Below are 26493 nucleotides of genomic sequence, written 5' to 3'. Positions count from 1 at the left end.
TTTTCTGCATTATTGATAATTCCACATATCCATCTAGTAATGGACCAATACCATTGTTAGATTCCATTTGTTTCTAATAAACTTTACAAACTCCTTGTCCTTAACTCTGCTGCCAACAGACTTCTCCTTGTATCCCTTAGTTTCTATTATCAATTTTCTACAATTTCTAGCTTCTGATTTAATTCATTACTATCAATTTCCTCTTTCTTCCATTTGTATTAGTCTATTTTCACTTAGGGCTTATCTACACTATGGTTTTGGATTGCTAGGTATCTCACTGTAAACAAAACAAAACCCCACCTTCTTTGCGGTGAAAGCATAGCAAGGGCCATAACTATACCCTGCACATAGACAAGCTTTGAGTCACTGGTACTATGCCATCTGTACCTGGCCATTACAGCAAACATGCCCCAAACAAACACATTAAGGAATAATTAACTGGAAGGTTTCTTTTAATTAAGCCACTTTTAGCAATAATGCAGCGGAAAAGCCTGGAGCTTTTGACTTCTGAGGTTGTAACCTCTATACAATTTTTTTAAAAATAATTTTTTAGAATTTTTGGTTTAAATTGTAGACTCCAGGCCAAGAGGGAATTTACTTCCTCTCCCAGTATAAGTTTTGGCACTTGAAAACATACTACCACCCCACCAAAAGCAAATGTAACTGATGGCACTAAATAACCTTAGCTGGTGACAATGGACACTGTTCCCCATTTGCTTCTCCCAGTTGCACTCTAGCATGTGCATCATCAGAAAGACTTGGAAAGGCCACACTAAAAATCTGGAAATACAGATTTCTGTAGATTCTGCATAGATTAAAAAACTACTGGCCCTCAAGTTTACAAGGACAAATGCAGGCAGCTGGTAATTTACTCCTAGCCTCTGAGCATAGATGTCTTGCTCTCATCTTGTCCTGTTTGTACTATTTGCTGATAGTCTCTCTTTGCTCTGAGTGCCTGCAGCAAGAAGGCAAAGGCACCGCAGCCCTTTTAAGCTACTCCAGCAGACTAAGGGGACTATAAAGGGGGCAGAAATGGCCCCTGAGAAAAACCTTCATTAAGAATTTTTCCCACCTGGCATAGAATGGCCACAACCACCCTACGTCACCCTTCAAGCATTAAGCGGGGTACCGGGAGTCGGGAGAGGGTATGTTTGCAGCACACAGCATTCTGGGTATTGAGGGCTGATGGCCCACAGAGGGCTTGTGCAGCCAGAATGCATGCGAGTGTCAGAATGCACAATGTCACTCATTCCTAAATTAGGTTCACAAGATCTGCAATGGCATCACATCTGGGCAATTTTCTCCCTGGCCTTGGCCTGCATTTCCAACTTCAGTCTGAGATCCCCTGCCTGGTTCAGAAACAAAACCACATCGTCTAGGGTCTTTACCCACTGCTATTGGTCCTCAAAAACTGGTAAGCAGACGTATGCAGGACTCTAGAGGATATCTCTGCTGGAGCGGGTGGGTGAGATTCTGTGGCTTGCCTTGTGCAGGAGGTCAGACTAGATGATCATAATGGTCCCTTCTGACCTTAATATCTATCTATGCTGTTTCCTGGGAGGTACATGGTCCCCTAGATAAGCAAACGGACTAGCACAACCGGTGCCCGTAGATTGACCTGAATCCTCCCTGATGTGACTTGTTTGACTCACCTCCTGGGGCTCAAACGAGAGGGATATTTGGCCCTTTTGTTCTATTTACTGTTAAAGAACCAGTAGCATTATTAACAGATACTTAGCACTTATACAATAATACTTTATAATGTTCAAAGTACTGAATGTTAATGAATTAACCTAATTAATGTTGCAAGCCACATTTTCAAGTGAACCTTTAGTTTTGTGTCTGTTTTAACTGCAGATACAAATTTGCAGGTGCAATTAGCTGCTGGCACTATAAGGCCTGAGACGAGAGGTACAAGCAGGTCACATCCATCAAGCAGGGGTGGGAGTGGCCAAGAAAACAAAAACCAAGAACCCAATGCCTAACTGTATTTCACTGAAATCTAGTTCATGTGCAGCTGGTCCCTTTGCTGGTCATTTTAAAAATATCCAAAAGCACTTGTCCAGCTTGCAAAATAAAGGGCTGCAAAATTCCAGCATCAAACCTGGAGCCAGGAGCTCTCTGAATCCACTAGGGACTGGTCCACTGCTTCATCTCTTGTAACTGTAGTGTTCAGTATTAAAATACACCTGCCAGTAGCAGAGACCCACTTCCATTTAGTCTGACCCATTCATCAGAGGTCTCCTTGAATAGCTGGAGGCTCAATTTTAACACCAAAAGGAATAGTGGGCCTATCTAACTATTGCCTGGCAGAGGTGATAATGTCATTCCAGTGAGGAGTCTGGCAAACAACACTATATTCTAATGTTCTAGGACCACCAAGCTTTTTCTTGAACAAAGAGATCCATATTTGGTTTCAGATTGCAGCTATATTGCTTTTTGGAGGTTGGATGCTGCTAGCATTTGGAACAGTTCTTACCTTGTCTTGGATTTCTATATCTCAGGGACTTTGCCAGAGGAGGATCATCTGCAAAACATCTGCAAACAGCTACAGGTATTTACCTTTCAGGAGATGAAGTTCCTTCAGGTCATTACAATTCTAGCCTCATTCATATTGTCTGTCACTCATGCTCCTGAAGGCTCCAGTGACACCCACAGGTTAGTGGTGGTGTCCAGCAAACTGAGCCAATGTGACATCGATAATGATAATGAGAGTTCATGGATACAGCTGCCTGTGTGAAATCCATGCTCACCTCTCTCCAAGTCTTCTGTAGCCAAGTCTCCCCTCATCACCCTGCCAAAAAATGAATAAACCACTTTCTGAAGCAGGATCTTCACCCAGTGGTTTCCAACTGCCTGTTATCTGATGTTGGAAGCTCTGTCTTTTTGCACTGGTATAATGGCAGGCTTGCTTGTTTTTTACCCTCCCGCCAGTGATTGGCACAATCTTGGGACCGCTAATTTTTCCATGTAGTTTGGATTCTGCATTCGCTAATGAAATTGGTGGTTATTCCTCCACAGACAATGCTGGGAAACGTAAGCTTGGCTGGGACTACACCATGGCTATCCTGGATGTCGTTCTACCATGTTTGTTGCCACAGATACAATTTAAATGAGGTCAAGTCCAAAGTCTTTTTCTCTTCTGCTACAGAAAGTAGAATTCTAGTAGGAGAAGATGAACAAAATAATCCATCAGTGAAACTAGTGTTTTATGATTGACTGCTCCATGGTTTTGTACAGATAAACAAAGCCAGGGCGTAGCCTTTTCTTATCCAACATGCACTAGGCCGCAAGTAACCCCCACCTTAATGCTAGCAGAGTGGTGGGCCAAATCCTCAGCTGGTGTAAATCTGCATAATTCCATTGAAGTCAATGAGCTACATACACAGCCAGTAGCTGAGAGCCTGAGCCATTGTTCCCACAGCAGTTAGTAAACTGTGTCTCCTCTTTACCAAAGCAGCTTTGTTTCATTCTTACAATGACCAGTTTTCATTGTCTGTGCTGAAAAGGAAGGAATGAACGAGAGGAAGCTCAGGGGTGGCAGCACTGGAGTCCAGGCAAGCAGGCTCATAGCACAGAAGTAGTGTAGAACAGCATCTGTCTGAGGCTTGATTAACCAGCACTGGCAGGCAGCATCTGTCCAGTTCCAGATAATGATAGGGTTAGACAGCCAGGGCACCACGGGAGACCAGAAAGGGGCAGGGAATGGAGAGAAAGAGGCAGAGCTGTACTGGGTAGGCAGTGGTGTAAAAGGGAGCAGATGGATCTGGCAGAGAAAAGGGGGGAGGCCTGCTGGGGGTAGGATGGGAAGAGGGATGTCCCTGGCAGGAGAGGGAGTTAAAGAAATAGCAATGGGACCCTGAAAGTGGAGGGGAGAGGCAAGAAGTTCTGGAGAGATCAAACAGGTGCAGATCTCCTCTGACAGACACCTTCAGCAATAGCATCAAGAGGGTTCTTGCTTTTTGTCTCTGTAATTCCAGGTCAGGTTACAAGCAAGAGGGCTGGTTTTCACCCCCCTGTAACTGCCATCTTCCACAAACTCACCCTGGGATCTAGGAGTCAAGCTGGTCCCATTCCATCTTGTGCCTTATCACCAGCAGTAAAGGGAAATTGGGCCCAATGCTGGTGCAGCTGATGTAGCAAAGCGGCAACTGACTGGGTCGTCGAGAACGGTTCTGCTGAGGAGGCACCACTGTGTTGCTGGGTACACCAGAGCCATGAAGAGCCCTGGATTTGCATGAAACTGAAAATCTCACTCCTTGAGCTACTGGACCCTACCTATGGCACAGACGTAAGATATTAAGATCTAGTCAGAATACGTCTCACCATTCCTACCTTATTAAGAGGAAACCACACCTTGGAGGCCATCCCATTTCACAACAGAGTATTACTGAGATACTGATTGGAAACTGGAGAAAACACTGCACAACATGATGTAGGATATCGTTAGCAGCAATCATAATGCTGTAAATACACACTGCACTTTGCAAAAGAGAAAATGTATTCCCTGCTACAAAGAGCTGGAGCTAAGAGGGTTAAAGCACGAAGTGCACTTTCAGAGAGGCCCAGACATTTCAGTGATTTTTAGATACACATTGGAGACTTCCTTGTCAACACTTTAATAAACCTAGACATGCCTCATTGCAGATTAAAAGAGTTTGCACCACTGCTAATTGCAATTTGGATAACACAAGCATGTGTTAGTTTCTCTCACACAGCAACTGTATAAATTCTTTCCAGAATAGGAACAAAATATGTTACAGGAACAACTGGGTAAGTCTTCTGAGATTCTCACTTTTGGATTATATCTGTGGAATTATGGTATGGTATAAACAATGAGTTGTTTTGATGACTCATCTCTCCTGATGGTGCAGTAATGAAAACCCCCTTTATCAATTTCTGGATGCCCCCTTAAAATGGTTTGTTTCTGTGGCATCTGCTCTCCCCAACATAAAAACACACAATTAAGAAGAGGCACCAGAACAAACATCTCTGAAGATCTTACATTCCAGGATTCAGCAGTGAGCTCTATTTTGATTTGATTTCCTCTGACATTCTGAGGCTGTTTATAGGCAGAATGACTGTCATGCACGAATTGTGTGTTAGGGACACCTGTTGCTAGTACAATTTTAAAAGATACTCTGGGCTGCCTCTCTTTGTATTCAGCTTCTTTGAGTTCAGGGATCTGAGTAGGCAAGTAGTTGGATGTTCTGCTCAATAATGTTTGGATTATATTGTTAGCTGGGAGATTTATCTTCCCAGGAAGGCCAGGTGGGAAGTCTGGAGTGGTATGCAAACTGAGTGACACACCAGTCTGCCAACGCCACAAAGGCAGGAGAGGAGGCAGTGAGTAAGAGCTGCTAGGCAAAGAGTGGGTGTTTACTTCTGTCAGGCTGTAACCCACCTTCAGAGCAGCGCTGCTCATGCTAACGTGAGGAGAAAGCTGCACACATGAGTGGGACAGTACCAGCAAGATGCATAAGGCATATGGGTTGCTCCTGTGAAGTGCTGAGTGCTCTCAACTCCTATTAAAGTCAAGGGGAGGCGTGGCCTGACTGTGCAAGATGCTGAAAGCCCCAAGGTCAGAGGTGCTTGCAGGAGACCAGGCCACAAATGATGGCTGCCCACAGCAGGACAGAGAGCTTGGCAACACAGACGCGGGGTGAAATGCACAATTTTTTTAAAGCGTGGAGCATCACAATTTCAATTGGAAGCATTTTAGTAACATGCTCCCCTGCAGAGATTTCTGTATCTAGCTAGCTCTGCAGCCCTCACCATCTGTAACTCTGTTTAGATCTGTGTGTGTCTCTCTGCATTCCCATGGATCTGTAGCTCAGATTCCAAGCTTTGGAAAGACACTGAGCTGTAATTCCAAAATGCACTGGTATTTAAACATCTATCCCTTTAAGCATTCTTTTAGGTGTGTCTATTGTTATCTGAATGTTTATTTTCACATTTTCCAAACAAAACGTTTCCACCCAATATTTTGAACAACTCAGTCGATAGTGTCCCTCTCATACTGCTGCGACACATCAGACATGCCTAAGGGTTTTATAATTCTATCCTAATCCAGATCATTCACTGTCAAGATGCAAAAGCAGATGATACGATGAGGTAGTTGAATTCTGCTTCAGCATTAATCAGATGGTATCTTTATCTCCCTAAGCAAGTACATCATACAAACCTCAGATGGATTGGCAATTGGATGCATTATTCATGCACTGTTCCTGGACAACTAAGAGCTTAAAAAAACCTCTCTTCATTCTCTCCTCTCCTTCCCTTCAACCTGAGCAACAACCCAAAGAGGACTTGACACAGCTGCACCACTAGAGGAATCCTACTTCATCTTCCAAAAGGGTACAAGGGAGAGAGAGAAGAGCCTGGTGATATCCACCACCTTTTCTTGGCTAATCTTTGTGTACAGAGGGCCAGATGCAGAGTCCATTGAAGTCCATGGAAAGACTCCCACTGCCATCAATGGTCTGTGACTCAGGTCCAAGCTGAGTGGGTTTCCACCTGCAAAAGCAGTCTTTGGGTGTTTATGAAGGACACAGGGTGAGAATGACAAATATTTTGCATTTTTGCTAACCACTCCTGACTCCCCACAAGAGTGATGATCTTCACTGGCAACATGTAATTGTATCACCGTGTTCTAAGAGAAGGCACGTCTAAGACTTCTTTTCTATCCATGCTGCTGAAACAGCTTCTAAACCAGTGCCAAAGCTGGAAAGAAATTGCTGGAGAGAATTAGATTGTGAATGTACCGCACAAGAGACTCAATTATCCAAACCTCCATTTCCAACCAGCTGCCAACATGTCTCCCTCTTCTATTGACTCCTGAACAGCTCAGTATCTTCGGACGGTTGATTAGGATTCAATTGTATGTCGCTTTCCTAACACGCTCGAAGAGTTTTTTGAAAGAAAGGAACTCAGTTCAAGCATTGATCTTTGTAAGTGACAAGACCCATCGTGTACATATGACCCATGAAAAGCTTTCTTGTCAATGAGAGTTGTGTCTACAGATTCAGGTTCTGATTCTCCACTGCTTTGATCCTGCATCATCATTTATACCTGTGAACAGTAAGACTACATCCTGTGTGTAAAACATTATTCCGTTTGATAACATTTGCACAGGTGTAACCGATGGCAAAAGGCAGTGAAGAATCTGGCTAAAAGATACAAAACTTTCCACAACCCCTTTCTTAGTGTGTCTAGTCAGTAAAAGCACAGCAATAAACAACAGCCAGGATTTTATTGATTTGAAAATACATTTAACCATAGAGAATATAGTTTTAGTTTGTCTTTTTGAACAACAGTAAAGAACAATTTACAAAGAAAACCAAAAGCATGAGTAAAATATAAAATGGATCTTATACCACAGTGTGAAGTTGAAATATGCCAAGACAGACTTTAGCAGCACTTCTACAAATGTTATAATAAAAGCTACAATGCTCATTAATCTCATATAGAGTGAGTCCCAGAGACCAAAATGGCATCCTATGGGTAAAAGCAGCAATTCGTTGTAGGGCAACATAAGGTTTAACACCAGTTCATACAGTACATTCATAATCCTGTTACATTTAATTCTTTTTCCAATACATCCTTGTGATAAGTTTATCATTAATTTCTCAGATGTATAAGAGGTCTGCCTTCTAAGGTTTCCCACTGTACTTAGCAAAAACTAAGCTCGGTACTATGTGCTTTAGAATTATATAGGTGCCAATCATGGGTCCATAGCGAAAGGCAGAGTTGCATTTTGTACATAAAGCAGGGATGCAATCTCTGTTTATGAAAAATACAGATTATTCTCCCCAGACTCTCAGCACTTACTTAGAGAAGAATGACAGGAGTACTTGTGGTACCTTTGAGACTAACAAATTTATTAGAGCATAAGCTTTCGTGGGCTACAGCCCACTTCATCGGATGCAGCTTATGCTCTAATAAATTTGTTAGTCTCTAAGGTGCCACAAGTCCTCCTGTTCTTTTTGCGGATACAGACTAACACAGCTGCTACTCCGAAACCTTAGAGAAGAATGAATTTTCTGAGAATTTACAAGTAAATCTGTTAATTAATTTTAGGAGTAAATTAATTTGATAAGAATGAGTCCCTAAAAAATTTAGTATCCAGTGTCAGACCTTTTTATTTTACCTCAATTATCTTAGTAAGGAAACAGCACAGCCTCTTCAAATTTCTCATACAGTTAGAGCTCACTGAGAACTTGTTCACAGACTAACGTTTGAAGATTTTTATTTATTTTTCAGATAAATGGTCATTTTTAACTATTGCTGAAAGTCCCCCCCTCTGCAGGAGCTGGAGATAAAGTTTTATTACAGAGAATTCCATGAAAATTGCCCTCTTTTGCAATGGCTGTTACCCCCTATTGTTCTTAATGGGAGAGAGTTCACATGCTGCCCTTAGCAAAGATGTCCACTGCCTCCATTCAGCAAGCTCCTCATGGCACAGAGAGGACCACTGTCTATACTCTGAGGGCAAGTGGCTTCACCGTTATTGAAAACAATGGGAGGTGATGGCCATTTTGAAAGCAGTCAATTCTTTGAGCTTTTCTAAATAATTTTATGTGCCAGCCTCTGCTGAAGGAGACACTTTCAGTTATGAAAAGTAACAGGAAAAAATTACCATTAATCCTAATTATTTCATTCCCAAACCAATCCATTGCACTAGATCCGCCCAATGGAAAAGGCACGTGGGTGGGGAACCAGGGTGAAAGACGGAGGGCAGGAGGTAGACAGAAGCTGGGGTATAAACGCGGGTTACTTCGGGCTGATCTGTCAATGCACAACGGTTGTAAATGCAGCTTAACTAGCCAGTTACTTAGTGCTGCTCCCAAGCCCCATAATGCAGCTAGAACATACTGGGAAGGCTGGCCCTAAAAGTAAAAACACTCCCCTTAAGCCTGATACTTCATATCTTGAAGTCATTAGCAATATCACACTGCAACATTCGCTTTGGGCTTCTCTGTCAGTGTCCACGTAGGAATTTTTAGTATTTTTTAACGGAAACGCTTGACAAAAACTAGAGAACGTACATCACTAATTTAGGGTAAAATACATTACAAGGATGGTGTAACTATTCAAAACACAAGCATTATAAACCCAGGAAATTCAGAGTTAAGGTTAAGCTTAAACTTAAAAGAAATCCAAATATGTTGAACTATAGAAATGCACGTTCAGGCACACAAACAACCCTAACTCTGACCCTAGTGGACCCCCCCGCCCCTTCCCCCCCCCCCAAAGCTCATGTGTCTTTAAAAATCAGTTTAATCTAATCTGGGACTGAAAAACTCAAAAACATTTTAATCATTAATGTATGTTTCTTGCATGGTGTATCTACAGGAGAGAGTTAAGGTGGTTTGGGTACCCTAAGTAGGAAGACAGAGGCAAGATTCAAAGGGATGTAATGGAAGGTATCTGGGAGAGGTCCAATATTATACAGGAAAACACCATCTTTATCTACTGCAGAGTTTGAATTATTAGTTCTAGCAATAATTACCAAATCTCTATATTGCTAGAAAATGTGCACTTCATAAATAACAAATTGTGCTCTTTCAGTATCTACATGTACTCAAGAAATATGGGAACCATTACTAGAACTGCTGGTATTAGCTAAAATTCCAAAGCAGATAGATTAAAACCACAAGGATGCCATTTCTTCAGTACATTTGTCAAATGTAAAAAAAAATCTCTCCCCTTTATCGCACTGATGATATTGGTTCAGAGACTCTCACTGGCTGAACAGGGAAGCTACAATATGGGGGAAACAAAGCAGCAACTCACACTGCATATTTTCAAGTCACTTACCATTTTCTTTAAAAAAAAAAATTATTTCATGTGTGACAAGGGTCGTGGAACAAGGGCTCTGTATTCTTTATAGACTAGCAGTAAAGTAGCTCCCAACTCAGTGAAATCAGTTGATTGACAGAGCAAGTGGGGACAGAAAAGGAAATCAAGTGTTTCTGGAGCAAGAATGACATATGACAGTTAAAAAAAAACAGTCAACAAAGTAAAGCAGGAGTGAAATTCACCCCTGGCTGAGGCCCACAAAAGCCTACGTACCTCTGAAGTGGGACTTAAGTGGCTTGTGCCTGTCCTCTGCTGAGGTGAATTTTACCCAAACAGAAGAGCTAAAATTATGCTACATTACAGCATCAGGAACAATTGCTTCCCTTGAGGTGGCTTTTAAACCACCAGTAAAAGTTACCATTAACAGCTGTACTTCTATTGCCGGCTTTAGCTACAGCAAAACCAAAATTCTGTATGTTAAGAGGCTGCTAAAAACTAAAAGGCTGAGTAAGAGTAACATTCTGCAGCATCGCAGCCTTCAGAGCAATCTTGGTCTTGGGAAGAAAAGTCAATCTATATGAGAAGTGTTTATAGAAAGGCCTTCCAGAGTCTCAACACAGGAAAAAAGAAAAACCTCTTCTAAAAAAAACACATTCAGGAACAAAGACCATTTCTAAAATGTTTACTTTAGTAACGCTGAAAAAGATGGATATCAAGAGTCGTTTGGTGGGTCACATCTGCAGAAAGCTCAAATGCAGGCAAAGAATCCATTAACAACCCCCTTAGGAAAGGATCAGGGTTGGAATTTGTTTTGGACATTAAGTAGAATGTATACAAAGCAAGCTGATCTGAGAGCTAAGTAGTTCTAATTAAAGTATATAGAGTGAAAAAACCTCCCCTCTCTGCAGAGGGTGCTCACATGGGCCTTTAGAGGAGCAAATTGCATTTATATGGACTTGCCGGAAAGAAAATATTCATCTGGTTCATCTAGTTTGCCCCATATCAGAATGATTATCTAACGCATTTCCCTGCCAAAGGCTCTATCCTAGTGTCAAAAGGCAATTTGTCTGCCTGCACAATTTGTAGCTTTCCCGGGAAGGGAAGGGAAGGGAAGGGAAGGGAAGGGAAACACATAAGTGATATGGCTCTGTTCTCCCCTCAGAAAACCCAGGGTAATACTTACATTTTAGGGCCTATAGGACACAGGTGCGCGCTCAGGCAGAAAGGAAAGGACTGAGGAGAAGGAAAAAGAGGTGCAACAGCTAGATAAGCAAGATCCTACTCTTGTAACTCTGGGCAGTTTTATACCGACCCTGAGCCCTAGATTTTTAGTATGAGAGTATGTGCTTATTTTCCACTGGCCTCACCACGTCTTTTATCCTATTATGTACATAAGCAAACTCTTTCCCAATGGCCACTCTCCTAATTCACTCTGTTTAAATCACCAAAAGGAAACCACTCATTGTGTGAATTAGACGTCACATACACAAGGTTTGTGGAGCACTAATCAATTTCAATCGGCATTGATGTATTATGCCTGGATCACAACACAAATTACAATACAAGTCTGATTTAAAAGGTGGCCTCCACTTATCTGCACACACAGTTTATGCACGGTCACTCATGCACACAGAGCTTGCTAGTGGATATACACATTGGCACAAAAATTGCGTGCATACAAGTGGATTCTAAGGGTAGGTCTACACTGCAATTGGAGAGTTCATTGTAGCACACACAGTCATAGCTGAGCACGCTTGAATCGAGCGTCTAGCTTGGGTACGAAGAGCACCAAAACTGCAGTAGCATAGGCTAGCTGCCCGAGTACAAGTATGCACTCAGGCAGCTAGCCCGCCCGGCACGGCTTGACTGCTGCTGGCTCCTGAGCTAGTGAGATTAAAGCTATATCGGATACATCTTCACATACTGCAGTCACCACTTGGATTGCAGTGTGGATATACCAACTTAACGCCCCTGGACATGCCAGGCCCTGTGTGCATTAGCTGGAAGTCATGTGAGGTCAGTTCCCAATCATTACAATAGAACCCCTATTTAACAACTAATTAGGGACTGAGGAGTTCAGAAAATGGAACATCTCAAATTGACAGTGGTAGGGTGCAGTATGATACTCTGTCACATTCTTCTTCTCCTCCAAAGTGATTTCCAATGCACTGAGCCATGAGAATGTGAAGTGATGTCTACTCGTTTTTCAGCAATGCCACTTTCATTATGTGATTCCCCTCCCCCGGTCAGGAAAAATGGGTTGTATAACTGGCTGTTTGTAAGATTGGTGATCACAAAAATCACCGTTTTAAAGTATTTAAACCACTGATGGATGGATGGGGACATCATACAGTCACGTTATTCTAATTCACGTTTTGGAATCCATTTGCTCACAGTTTTTTATTTCAGACAGACAAGCAAATGCCCCTTCCCCCCTTACTGCTCTCTGAGTGTTCTGTTGGAACCATCTCAGTTTCCAGGGGCTCTAATGTCTCTATGAAATCCAAACTATCCCACAGTTTTTCACGGCCTTTGTGACTCCAAGTACACAGACTATGGACACACACGTAGAGCTGAGTTGGGACCACACATGGCCAAAAGCTATGGAAATTTGCCATGATTACAGTACATCTTGACTTTCTGATATGCACTGTTTATAAACCCCACCAATCAGCCAACCTGCCTGTGGCTGTGCATGTGAATTAACAACCTGGCAAGATATCTGAACAAGAAATGCATTCAAAGAGCAACACACTCAAGATAAGACATCCCCCTGACCAATTTCTGCTCTGAGATTCGCATGCACAACTCCCACTGGAATATCTGAGAGCAGAATTTGTTCCACTGACTTTAACGTATGCTGGCAGCTCCCATTTGAATGTTACATTTGGTATATTGACTGCAATGGAGTTACTCTGGATTTACATTCAAAGTGAGAGTAGAATGTATCCCTAACGCTTTCTCTATGAACACTTCATTATTTTTCTGGAGAGTACCCTGGGATCAGTTTAACGTTCATACGCTTGGAGCAAAATGGATGCAGTGTTGCTTTAACTGCAGCCTAATACATTAAATTGTGGGGGGGAATCTAATTTGCTGCAATAGAACATATTAGGCCCCTGATCCTGCAACCACATCTACCCAGGCTGACTCCAGTGCCTGTGCAGAGCCCCACAGAAATGAGTGGGGTGAAAGGGGCCATATGTGGCGATTCCACTGAGGGATCAGGGATAAAGTTGTTACCGCTGTTTCTGTTCCACAATTTTTGATCCAAACTAAACCAAGCAAAGCTGAGGTAAAACAGTTTCTTAACCTGCATTGAGCTTTTTGTTGCTGGAACAGAACAATTTTCGCAGTACAAGGAAAGTGACAGATTGGCACATCATTGAGTAGGTGCTACAGAGAACCACGCAGTTCTTAGAAGCAAAGATTTTTTTTTCCCCTCAAAAAAATAATACCCCACTTAAATCACATTTTTTCTCGATACTGTATATATAGACACAATTTTCTGGTAAACATGTACAAGATATGTTTGCAACATTGAAAAGATATATCTCCATTTGCATAAAGATTCACACTCACTGAATTCAGTACACAAGGACACACAGTAATGTACAGTCAATAGAATAAATAAATACTTTTTTTTTTGTTAGAAATTATTCAAAAACACTGCTATTGATGGGCCCGAAGACACACTCAGATAATACAGATAGCAGATATTGTGTAGGATTCTCAGCTATCCGTTTAAAAAAAAAAAGCCTGAAAGCTAGTGTCAGAGTTGTTGCTTGATAAAATATGACTATTTATGCCTATCTAATGGTTATTATTCCTTAGTTTTGCTATGTGAAGGTGTTACTTTGATCCCTTCCACTTTAGAACAAGGTTACTCAGATTATTTATCCATTCTAACATCTGAAAAGCTACAAGGTCTAGAATCAGGAACAGGTCACCAGTGTAGGCGTGAGATTTGCTCTCTGCTTTAGGAAAAGATGACAGATTCATAGTTGAACCTGAAGGTTTAAAGCCCAACTTCTTCGGTTTCCATGCAGACTATTTCAGATGCTAGTGTGGACTGTTTTCTCCAGTAAATTAAGCTCTTTTTGGAGTTTAATACAGCAGATTGGCTCTAACCTGGGCAGAAAATTGCTTCAAAGGGTTTCCTACCTCGTGTGAATAAAGTACAAATAGCCTGCAAAATAAAAAAAATTAGAGAAGACAGATTTCCTCTGCTTTCACCTAAAACTGTATTCATCTCCAGCAAAAGGGTTCAGCAGGCCCTGCCCTTCCCTGGTTTGCAGTTACAGACTCTGCATCCCAACAGTACCCAGGGATGAGCTGATTTGTTCACATACTGCAGACTGGCTCACTGTACTCTGCAACTGATTTCTGCAGCATGCACTATTTTCTTCTGCGTTTCTTCTGCAAGCAACGTCTGAGACACACCACACACAAATACAAAATACATCAGTACAAACGAGGGTTTTGCAGGAGGGGAACAGAGGGGTCCCTTTCCCCTTCTGGTGAACACCACTCCCTCAGCGCAGGGGGCTCTGGCTTAGCCCTGCTGGGAGAGCTGAGTGGAGGAAGAGAAAACACATTTATCGCACATTTCATGGCTGGCAAACAGATTTTTGCAGCACAATTTGAGAGAAAGTACCCTTGAAAGAGCTACAGCAAAGCATTTTCCCAGCTGCTAGGAGCAACCACGGACTGGTTTAGCCATGACAATGACCTTCCTGGGAAGGTGGGAACTAACCCACTAACACAACCCACTTCTCTCCTTTTCCTCTTCTACTTTTTTTTAACCTGAGTTGAAAAATAAACCCAAACTCTTGGCTGCACTAACCTCACCAATTACCCTGCAGCTCAGCTTTCCTGCTGCTCTGGTGCAGGCCAAGGGGCTGCATGCCACAGCGCCCGTGGGGCAGAATGCTAGTGCGACTGCAGGGAAGCTGCCTTGGTATTGCACCACTCTGGGTACCCAGAGCAGAGAATGCTAAGCGTGGTCTATTTTCCTCCACATGGGCCTGACCCAAAGCCCACTGATGTCCTACTGGAGTCTTTCCATTGACTTCACTGGGCTAAGGATCAGGCTCCATAAACACAAGAGACTCCTCTGGGCACTACACTCTGAATTTTCAAAAGAGCTCAGGGCCGGATTTTTCAAGTGCTCAGGACCCACAGTTGGAACCAGACTTTCCAGCAGAGCTCAGCTCCTAGACTGGCACCGAAATACATGGCATCCTGAGCTCTTTTGGAAACTGAGCCAGAGCTGGAACTCCACACGCTCTGATCCTGGGTAAGGAGCAAACTGCAAAGCCTAGGGAATGGGAGGAGAGCAGAGCCCCAAACAAGGAAGAGGGTACATCGCAGGAGGAACTTGCCTGATCAGAGTCTCTCTGCTGAAGGCACAGCCTCACGCTCCTCCCACAGAGCCGAATGCTGAGAACACCCTCGTTTTCACTAGCTTGAGACGGGTACTGCCTGGCTCTCTTGTCACATGGGGAAGCTGCTTCTTGGGAAGCGTTTTGTTCCCCTGAAGTATATGCTGCAAATTCAAAGGCAGACCCAAGGGACAGCAGCAGCACCGTCTGCCTGTAGCCCACCCCCCTTGGGAAAGCTTTGTCTGGAAAGTGCTCTTGCTAAAGATAGGGACCATAACTGCAATCATACCACCAAAGCAAAGCAAAGCAAGGCAACGTCTGCCCAGGATTTGCTTCCCAAGTAGAAATGTTTGAAACAGAAAAGAAGATGCCGATTTACAGCTCTTTGGTCAATCACTGAAAATGAACGCAGGGCTGAAGAACTAAACCAGGGGACCCTTCCCCTAATGTCGAAGCTCAACAGCATGAGAGCAGAGATAAGGGTACTTTCATCTTAGAGAGCAGCATGTGTCAAACTACCAAGGTTGTGTCGTCACCGGTGTGGCACTTCAAGAAAAAGGAAATGGGGCAGGAAGTGTTGGCTGGGAGTCTGCGACGTCTCGCCAAACACCCCACCCTTCCCAGGCCCTTCATTTATTCTCAATCAGCGTCTGGACTTTGTACACGAGATCCCGGGCCAGCTTCAGGAGCTGTTTGGTGTTGTGCCGCTCGGCCATTTCTGGAATATGGAAGGAAAAGGAATAAATGAACGATGGCCAAATAGCTCCTCGTCCTGAGAAAGCTGAGAGCCTGTCAAAGGTTTGCATCTCTCTACCCATGCCACGTTTTAGGAGTTCAAGCTATTCAAAGCAGTTGTGGGGCCCTGATCATGGCTGTGTCAGAAGCACCATATTTAATATTTATGAGAATCATTATTAGCTAAAGAATCGCTGGGGGACTGTTCTCTACAGCGAAGAGTAACCGTATAACAAGTGGAGAAACTGAGGCCCGGAGCAGCGAAGCAACTGCCCTCAGGCCACAGAGGAAAAACAGAGTTTGGATTAGAACTGACAAGTTGCTGGCTTGCAGCCGTCTGCTCAGGACATCAGCCTCGCAGTCTCTCATAAGCAATCTTGCCCCATTCTGTGTCAATAAACACTAGTTATTAGTATAGACTAACCTGCCCTAACCACAGAGACTTGCTGACAAAGACTGAGTACCTGCCATAGATCCAGCCCGACAAAACTCAGGACATACCATTGAAGAACTTGATGATATCTGTAAAATCCATGTTATTTTCCAAAATGATGTCCCGGTACATTTCCACCAAGGCCAGGGCTATGAAGAGGACATAGTGCGAAGAGGAGACTCGTGCAGCTGCCCAGATTGTCTCCCAGACGGAGAAAACATCATCATACACCAGCTCTGTAAAAGAGAACAACAATGGCTAAGCCAGGGCGTCGTTCAGGATGGGCTCAGGACCTGGAATCGGTCTATGGAGAATGCCTAGCAACAATGGAGGGTCCCTTCTTTGGAAGATTACAGAACTATTTTTAAAAGGGTATTTTGTTACAGACTGATGGTTATTTTATATGGAAAGTTGTTTTTATAGATGGAAGATAATCAGGCTCCTGCCAGGATGTAAGGACCTAAGTGTGGCCTGACTCTTATCTCACATCAGTGTGAACCAGGAGTAACTTCACAAGCCACTGGAATTATATGGGTGGACGTGACGGAACAGTCAGTTCCAGTGCAAAGGGTGGTCTTGATTTAGTGGAGAAATGCAGAAGAAGCACAGACATTGGGATTTAGCATCCAGCCAAATTCAAATTACAAATAAGGCACAATTTTTTTAACATTGCGGGTGATTAACCGCTGTAAAACTCCCAAGGGAAGTGGATGGTTCTCCATCTCTGGATGTCTTCTAATCCAGACTGGCTTCCTTTCTGGAAGATGCTTTTGCCAAACACATGTTATTGGGCTCAGTACAGAGGGTAACTGGTGAAATTCACTGCCCTGTGTTATCCAGGAGGTCAGACTAGATGATCTAATGGTCCCATCTGGCCTTAAAGCATGTGACTATAAAACATGACACTTCCCCGTGCCCAGATATTTGTTACCAACGTCATAGACTCTATGTCTAATACAAATTATTTTCCCAGCATACTAACATTGCTGCTCAAACATTAAAATACCATGAAGTAGAATTTTGTGAATGAATTACTAATAAATAAGGGATGACTCCAGCACAGCTATCAACAAACTTAGTGTTAGCTCTGCTCACAGAGCTCGCTGCCCACCAATCTGGCATTCCAAACCTACAGCCCGCCTACACCGGAACATCCCCCGGCGCTGGCTTTTGTTGTAGCTTTGTGTAACTACCTATGGGGACTAGGATGAAGCCTAGTCTCTTCCACGTGTGGGCAAAGGTCTCCGAGGGGCCATTAGATGAGTATGTAACAAAGCCCCACAGCTGAAACTTGTTTTTAAAAAAGAAGAGTCAGCTGTTGGCCCCTTAGGCTGTAAAAGCTCTGGGACTGGAGATGTTTTGCATGGACTGGTCCTGTAGAGAAAAAAGTCCAATCTGCTAGTGCCATAATGTCACTGAAATTTGACCCAGCTGTCCCTCCATATGGATGGAGAGGTAGCCAGGCCAAATTTCAGTAAGTGGTGTTGTGACCTAGCGCAAGGGGTCACACCACCACTGAACCTTGTCCTGGTTGCTCCCTCCATCCAGGCCAGCGGTTCCCAAACTGGGGGTCGCAGAACGTTGCAGGGGGTTGGCCAGAAAAATTTCACTCATGGCAGCCAGAGGACCCCGGGTGTTGGAGGCAGCAGGTGGGACTAAGGTGCAGGGCAGACAGCCCGAGCACCAGGGAGAGCGGGGCCGGGCAGTTGGGGCTGGCAGCCCGAGCCCTGCCCCCCTGAGCAGGGGAGCGGCCACCCGAGCAACAGGGGAGCAGGGCTGGGCAGTTGGGGCTGGCAGCCCGAGCCCCGGCGGTCAGCGGGACCTGCAGCCCACGCTCAGGGGAGCTCAGTTGACCGGGGCCATCAACGGGGTCCAGCAGCCGGAGCCCCACGGAGTGCGGAGGAAATTTAAACTTAAATCCCTGGAAATATTCATTTTTAGGAGGGGGGTCATGAGATTTCACAATTTCGCGGGCTGTTAGAGTTTGGGAACCACTGATCCAGGCAGAGGTGTGACTGGGCCAAACGGTGCTGCGAGCTGGGACCGGGGAGCCTGCATGGTAGAGCGCAGGGCAGCCCACTGAGAGCTCGACTCCTGACAGCTCATGCACTATGTGGGTAAGAGGGAGGGGAAACTCCCCGGATACGGTCTCTGTGGGGTGGGGGGATGAGCGGAGACTGGAACGGGGTCCCTGAATTTGCCCCCTCCCCCACCCAAGGAACATCTGAATTGGTGCCACTGTTTTTAAGGTAGAGGCACCCTGAGACTTTCCTGTTGCACTTGGCTCATCAGAGGCCTTGAGGACACGCCCAGGCCACGCCACGCACCTCGCTTGAAGTCCAGGAGAAACCATCGATAGCAGAAGTAGAAATGGGTGTAGTCCCCATTCTGGTGCATTAGCTCAAAGAGCTCAGAGTCCAAGATCTGTCCAAAGGAAGCAAAAGGAGCCCAGAATCCAGTTAGTGTACGAGAAGGCACCAGCTATTCCTCCCATCCGGCCTTTCTGCCCTGCCCTCAACCCCCTCCACAGCCCTCCACACACTCCCTCAGGCCTTCTCTTCAAGCTCCTCTGTAGCCATAACACTCCCTCATACTGGGCATTCCCCCACAAGTTCCCCCATAACCCCGCCCCCCCACACCAAGGTTGCCTCCTCCAGAACCCCTTCCCCCCCCACACACACACTTAAAAGTCCTTCTAACACAACGGGCGGATGAGAAAAACCTTCCTTCGGCGGGTCTGAGGTGCCACCACCTTCTTGCCATGAGCCCCAGGCCCAGTACCTGGATCAGCGACCTCATGTTAGCAAAGTGGGTGTCCATGGCTCCCCCGTGTGGGAAATTCTGGTTCATCCTTTTCATAACTTCGGTGAAACAGCTGAACGCGAGCGCCTCTGCACGGGATAACAGAGAGTGTGTCAGGACTCTCCTTCACGCATGCATTCACATGTGTACACACCAGTTACACACCTGCACCTTAACATGGGTGTCTGTGTACACATCTGCTCTCACACATGCGAACACACCCACCACTGAAAGTAACCGGCCTCCTTTGCTGAGTCTCCACAGCAGAGAGCCAGGAGGAAACGGGCCATGGAGACAGAGCTTCTCCCCCCAACCCAGCGCGGCCTCTCCAGGCTCTGGTGGAGCCACATGGGGAGGCTGCGTTGAGGAAGCATGGCCAGGACTCGTGCCATCCCTGTTTCGGGGACAGAGCCAGACAGGCCTGGACACACCTGATCTGTGGGGCTGATTGAGCCAGCAAGCTCTCCCCACACCTCCCCTCTTAGATACTCCACTAAACGCACTCGCTGGAGCTGCCGGGATCCCACCCACTCACCATCGTCCAGGATGACCAGGAGAGGCGCCAGCAGGTCGCACATTCCCTGCACATAGCCGATCTCAATGTGCTGCCAGATGTAGCTGGGGAGAGAGCGGGGAAGACGGGCTGTGAACTCCCCAGAGGGGCTGGGCCCGGTGTACGGCTCTCAAGGAGGGTAGCCCACCTTCCTGCAGGCAACAGGCTGGAGTACTTGGCTGTAGCCTGCCTGCCCCACTGATTCCATTGGGGGCCAAAGTCTGAAGCCAAAGGGCTCGATTTCCCGGTGCCTTGCGCTGTCATTACTGACTGGGTGGCAACCCACACAGCAGTGCCTGGCACCAGGCGGGGGAATCAGACCCCACGGATCCCCACCGACATCAAAGGCAAGTGAGGCCAAGTAAAACAGAGTGACGATGCGGCCCCTGGAGGGAGGGGATAAGGCACGGCCCTAATGAACCGCTAGGTCCAGCAGTATAACGCCTCTGGAAAGGACCTGCCAGCCCTGCTATCGCTGGTGGCCAGGCCCTGGAACATCCTTCTAGATGGGCCACACTCGGGGCGGCGCCGGGGAAGCCGCGGGGTTCCTGCATGTTCCTGACAGAAACACAGTTGGTTCAGGGTCTGCAGAGCCATCTGCACCCTCCTTTCTCCCCAGCGGGGGTGGAGCAAGGGGCGCTCGGTTGTTCTGGAAGAGCCTGGAGAATACGTCTCATTCCACACTCTACCCTGCACCCCTTCGCTCCACTGCATGGAACAGCCATCCTTCCCTTGGAGACAGACCGGGCAGGGCTCCCTTCACTGGCAATCGGCCGCAGGCGCTGCTCGAGTGACACAGGCTCACCTGCCCCTCCAGCTAAGGATGCAGCCGGGGTAGTGAAAGGAGGGCCACAGGGATCAGCAAGGAGACACGAGAGCTTCCTTCACTTTCCCCTGCTAATCCTACCCTTGGGTTTGCTCCCTCATTCCAGCACAGCCAGCCTGTAACCGACTCACGCCCCTTCAGGCCGGGCAGGTGAGGGGATAGGTTAACCATGACATTGTGGGGCACATCCGAAGTTGATATCAGGCTATAACGACTCAGCAGGGACCAGCTCAGTAGCAAGTCAAATCAGAATCAAGCAATGCCAGGGGCAACGGTGAAAACAGTGAAGAGTTTAACACTAGGTTGTAAAAGAAGACACGCGCCTCTGCCCTCCAGTCCATTCTCTGGCCCACAAGAAAGCCGATCTGTGTGGACCACCTGCTGCTACTTGCTTCCCCTCCCTGGATCAAGGGCTCCTGGAGAGCAATTAGCCTGGCAAAGATCACACTCCATATTCAGTAATAAATCAAAATTCACTACAGAAGGCTGCAAAAACCTATTCATGGCATAAGGAAATCATTACTAAATAACCCTGTCCATCTTTCCAGATGCCTGCTGCATTGTAGGTCTCATCTCAGCCAAGATCTTCCAGGCCTGCCTGTGAGATAAAGTGACAACTCGAATGAAATAACTTCTTTTCCTCATACTGTTGAGATGTGTAATGTTAATGCTTCAGTTTTCACTGCCACTCACACGGTTGGGTCAGCAGAGATGGAGCTGTGTGTGATCTGTGAGAGTATCTGCAATGACCTCTCCATGAGATGACTAATCAACGGAAGTCAGAAATCCACCCAGATATTTCTGTCTCTCCAGGCACTCCTACAGCCTTCACCGCCGCACTGTTTGCAATAATATGCACATGTAACGAATGTCTGGTATTTGCACTCCTCATTAGCATTTGAGTTCTGCAGGGTGAATCCTCATTAAAACTCTGCATAACCAGACAAGTGAGTGGGCTGCACCATGTTACCCAAGGGGATGCTGGGCATGGTGAAGCAGTGTCTGCTGGGGCCCTGTGGGACCTTGCTGGCACTGAAGAGTGGAGCCCACCTACTCTGAGCCACATGGGAAGCTGGTCCGGGCTGGATTCATACCACAAGACAGAACTGTATCGCTGCTGGACCTGAGGTGACCAGCAAGAGCTACAGGCTCTTTCCATCACTTCCTCAGCTACTGGGGTGGGGTCTCAGAGGCTAGATTCTTGTAGTCACAATTCCCTGTCTTCATACCCTGATTATGAGCTGCACTAGGAGAATGGAGCCTTCTACGGGGAGAAACAATAAAACAGAAAACAAATGGGTTTGGCACAACGCTGGAGCCAGCACTGTTGGCCTGGGGTTTCCTGTCCCATGCACCCTACTCATGAATAGGGCCGCCTGTGTGAAAGTCAGCTCTTGCCCTCATCCCACAGGCTGATACCTGCACATGACGTTGCGGAGCTTCTCGAGGTTGGCAGGCGTGAAGTACCAGTAATTCCGATCACATCTCTGCACATCCTTCTCAATGCGATGCAGGTTCACGGTGTACATGTCCAGGAGCTCTGGCTACAGAAATACGGACCGAAATAATACAGATGAATTCATCCAAAACCCCCCAAAGAAATGCTGCGAGGTCAAATAAATCCCTGTGTATCGCACTCTGCTCAGAGGTTTGGTTGTGAAGGAGTTAGCCATCATGCATGCAACTGCAGAATGAAGATGGTGAGTCGCACAGAGCAACTGGTGAAATGCATTTGCAAAGGGACCTGCAGATCACTGGGTCCCAGCTCGAGATGGAAATTCCTAAGCAAATACTCACAGAATAGGTGACCCCAGTTGAGGAGACGGAAGAAACTTCATTGTTAGCCAAGTCCGCCACAGCTAGTGAATCTAGCTGTGGGTACAAGCTCTCCATCTCTGGTTCCTCCGACAGATTGTCCTCACTCCCCACCAAGCTGCGCTTTTCAGCTTCGCTATCAGCCCAGCTCTCATCCACCACGGAAAGGCCCACCACTTCGTTGTCAGGCAAAACCCCCGCTGTGCTCCCGCCAACTGGAATAAAGACTTCTAAGCTTCCATTGATGGGAAATTCACATTCCAGGCTGTCCAGATCCTCCCCCACCAGCTTATCCTCTGATAGTGTGTTGGTTGAGCTCTGTGGTTTTGGGGCCTCTGCCCCACCGGATTTCACTTGGTGGCAGGCCCCGGTTTTGCTGGATTCCGTCGCGTTATCGTCAATGCTGAAGCTATGCTCTGACGTGCTGTAGAAATTCTGGGAAGAGGGATGACCAGACTCAGGGGAACACGTGCCATTGGCAATCATCCCATTTAGGATTTTGGCTTGTTTGCCATCTTCAAGTTGGGCATCTGCCTCCGTCTGTTCCACATCCTCAACTGATTCAAACACCTGTGCAAACAATGAGCAGAAAGCCCCCTTAGCCCAGGCAAATGCCATTTACATTAACCATCAACCTCTAACTCTTTGGCTGGTGACATGATCTTTGGGTTCCATGCCGTGGGGAGAAAAGTGAAGTTCTGCTCTGAAAAGTGACACCATCCTACCCAGTCACTGTGCTTTCTGTATACGTTTAGAGGCAACCAATGAGTAGCTTTCACTGCTTTCAACTCCTGCTAACTCTGCAGCACCAAAGCCATCCGAGAGAGAGCTGGGTCCTAGTTTGGCTTGCACATCATCAATAGAATGTAACCATGTTCTGATTGCCAAGTCAGTTACATCCGTGCAACACCACAGACAGCAGACACTGGGGCAGGACAGGTGTAACTGAAGACAGTGTCTTTACGGTGCATGGCAACGGAGGAGCTAGAAAGACCTCAGCATTCCTCTCAGGTCCCAGGATGAGCGTACAGGGCTGGCAGCTAGAACAAAGCACAGTGAGTGGGTTGACGTAGTCACTCCCAGACAAGCAAGGGGCTCACAATGCCATTTTATATTCACTTTCCATAGCCATCGTGAATTTTTGAGCATATTAACTCCAAGCACAGCCCACAACAAGATGTTCTGGTGCCTGGAATTCTGGAAGTGACCTAGACTCATTCACGTCACATTAACAACAGTTTAATGGCAATGATGTTGCCCAACATTCTGCAGCGCATTTATGTTCGAGTCTACGGGCCGTCACAAGAGGTGGTAACAAATCTGCTCGAATACTCGGCAGCTTGCTTTGGATGCTCACACAGTTTGTACAGGGTTAAGTCAGGGTCAATGCAGACCAGCTGTGCACAATTCCAGTGCATCTCCACCTCCTCTGGGTTATGAGTAAGATATGGAGCCAAATTCAGGCACCGCGTAAGACCTACTCCAGCTCCATTCTGTTTATAACCACTGCCCTGAGGAAGTTTCACTCCACAGAGAATGGCCCATGCATCTTGAGTCTGGCTCTGTTCTACCTGCAGTATCCATTCAGGATGCTCCAATACATTGTCTAGGATTAGCTGAATTTTATTTCGTATGTCATCAAACTGCAGGTCTCTGCCATGGACCTGGCCGTGTAAGACAACAAAAACATCACCATGTGTTGTCTCCACTGAAGCCTCAGCTTCAAACATCCAGCCTCATTCACAGTTTCTGGTTATTTACAAAAGGCCCCGCCTTTTGTACAAAAGGTACTCCTTGAAGTGATGGCCTTCTACGCTGTGTTTTAATGCAGAAAGGCATTGTGTATTTAGCAGGGTTGTAATTTAGATACAAAAATGGCCATTCATATGTAAAACAACTCATGGCGCCGAAGCGGGAAGCTAATGAGGTCCAGGTTGACACATGCACAAACTTTGCAGAAAGTGGGGCAGATCTTTCATTCAGAGTCCAGGCAGGAGGTCTGGATGTCAAGTCCTATTGACCGACGCTCTGTCTTGATCTCCGCAGCCTTCAGAGTAGCATGCAGGCTGCAGGAATGAGCCACTCTGAGCTCAACTAACTATATTTTGGACACCACTAAGATAAGCATGTTCAAAACTGGTGGCTAAAGCTCTGTTTATCAGTCCAAAATGGAGTTACGCTGGAGGGTGTGGCAGCTACCAAGCAGGCACCAGCCGGCAAAGCTGGACGGGTTACCTGTGTGCTGGAGCTGGAGTCACTCTGCAGCCGGGCGTGGCTTTGTCTGCCAGAGCTACAGCTTTGGGAAGACTGCAATAGAGAAGAGTGGAACAGTTCAGTGGAAAAAGCAAAGCACAGGCTTATACTGTCCCCACCCAGATCCCCAGAGGGAAGCGAACGCAGCAGCAGCATTGTAACCTGCACATCTGCACACAAGAATCAGGGGGGAAACTGCGCCTGATAAATCCTCATATTTAAATCAGGGAAACAACAGATTCACAGGAGCATGGGATGTGTCATACTGGGTCAGGTTATTGGTTCAGAGAGTTCAGCATCCTGCCTCTAGGAGGGACTAGTGCTTCTTGTTAGAGGAACTAGTCAGGAGAAAGATCTTGGCGTCACCGTGGCTAGTTCTCTGAAGACGTCCACGCAGTGTGCAACGGCAGTCAAAAAAGCAAACGGGATGTTAGGAATCATTAAAAAAGGGATAGAGAATAAGACGGAGAATATTTTATTGCCCTTATATAAATCCATGGTACACCCACATCTTGAATACTGTGGACAGATGTGGTCCCCTCATCTCAAAAAATATATGCTGGCATTAGAAAAGGTTCAGAATAGGGCAACTAAAATTATTAGGGGTTTGGAACAGGTCCCATATGAGGAGAGATTAAAGAGGCTAGGACTTCTCAGCTTGGAAAAGAGGAGACTAAGGGGGGATATGACAGAGGTCTATAAAATCACGAGTGGTTTGGAGAAAGTGAATAAGGAAAAGTTATTTACTTGTTCCCATAATATAAGAACTAGGGGCCACCAAATGAAATTAATGGGCAGCAGGTTTAAAACAAATAAAAGGAAGTTCTTCTTCCCTCAGCTCACAGTCAACCTGTGGAACTCCTTGCCTGAGGAGGTTGTGAAGGCTAGGACTATAACAGGGTTTAAAAGAGAACTGGATAAATTCCTGGAGGTTAAGTCCATTAATGGCTATTAGCCAGGATGGGTAAGGAATGGTGTCCCTAGCCTCTGTTTGTCAGAGAGTGGAGATGGATGGCAGGAGAGAGATCACTTGATTATTACCTGTTAGGTTCACTCCCTCTGGGGCACCTGGCATTGGCCACTGTCAGTAGACAGGATACTGGGCTAGATGAACCTTTGGTCTGACCCAGTCTGGCCACTCTTATGTTCTTATGAGCGCTGGCAATTAAGAAGAAAAAATGACCCGAGATGTCCCAGGTGAATTGTTCAACGCTGAACATTTGAGGACGAGATGAGCTGTTTTCTTCTGGCCTTTGGAAAGGTCAAGCTGTGTCCCTGAAGTGCCAGTCTATTAATCCCGATCCTGAGTCAGCAGTGAGCTGATTAACCGCATCCAAGTTTCCATAAGTAACCAAACCACAGGCCATAACCCAACCCTCCCCCCGCACGCTCTGGGGTTTTTACAGCATCGTCATTTCACAGAGAATCTGTCAAGACTAAAAAAGTGACCACAGCATTTTCTGACTCCAGGCTGCTTTTCCGCCGTGGAGCTGTAATGAGCCAGGCAATGCTTTGCTGCTTCATCTGTTGAACAGCAGTCCACTGCCATTGACGACCACCGCTAAATCTGGGGAGAACGGTTAGCCCAGCTCCTCATCCATCCAGAACTCACACCGTTCTATTTTTTAGAGTGGAACCAAGGTGCTATTTTCACTACATGTCAAGGTGACATAGACAAGTGGTGTGAAACTGAACGGTATGTAATGCTGCAACGAAGTTTAAAGCAAAAAACCTTCAGAGCCAGAACAAGAGCAGGATTTGCAGCCTGTGCCCACCCCGGTGTTATATTTGTTGGCAGGGTCTCCAGCGGGGAGGGGACAGGTGATCGCTTTCTCCATAATCACGGGGACACTTTGCAACAGCAGATTTCAGATTTAAGATAGTGAAGGGG

General features: G+C 46.0%; 2 protein-coding genes across 8 annotated transcripts in view; one reads left to right on the top strand and one right to left on the bottom strand.

Annotated features, from left to right (window-relative positions):
- Positions 1-1082: 1082 nt before the first annotated feature.
- On the top strand, positions 1083-3219 carry LHFPL7 (LHFPL tetraspan subfamily member 7). Its single transcript, XM_075120191.1, is given in 5 exon segments — positions 1083-1125; positions 1858-1911; positions 2374-2529; positions 2935-3097; positions 3099-3219. Coding segments are annotated over 5 exon segments (537 nt in total).
- Positions 3220-7233: 4014 nt separating this feature from the next.
- SGSM1 (small G protein signaling modulator 1) overlaps positions 7234-26493 on the bottom strand; it is an 82615-nt gene continuing 63355 nt past the window's right edge. For all 7 annotated transcript variants that reach the window (XM_048821363.2, XM_048821364.2, XM_048821366.2 and 4 more), the window contains 8 exons: positions 24585-24656; positions 22332-22919; positions 21954-22078; positions 19691-19773; positions 19135-19244; positions 18681-18777; positions 16422-16589; positions 7234-15903 (listed from right to left, as the gene is read on the bottom strand). In XM_048821363.2, the coding sequence (XP_048677320.2) occupies positions 15815-15903; positions 16422-16589; positions 18681-18777; positions 19135-19244; positions 19691-19773; positions 21954-22078; positions 22332-22919; positions 24585-24656 (1332 nt within the window). In that variant the 3' untranslated portion in view covers positions 7234-15814. The remainder of the gene's footprint in view (positions 15904-16421; positions 16590-18680; positions 18778-19134; positions 19245-19690; positions 19774-21953; positions 22079-22331; positions 22920-24584; positions 24657-26493) is intronic.

The sequence above is a fragment of the Caretta caretta genome, chromosome 15 (assembly GCF_965140235.1).
Source record: "Caretta caretta isolate rCarCar2 chromosome 15, rCarCar1.hap1, whole genome shotgun sequence".
In the NCBI taxonomy this organism is placed as follows: Eukaryota; Metazoa; Chordata; order Testudines; family Cheloniidae; genus Caretta; species Caretta caretta.
The sequence above is the reverse complement of the archived record's forward strand: the minus strand, read 5'-3'. Positions and strand labels throughout refer to the sequence as shown.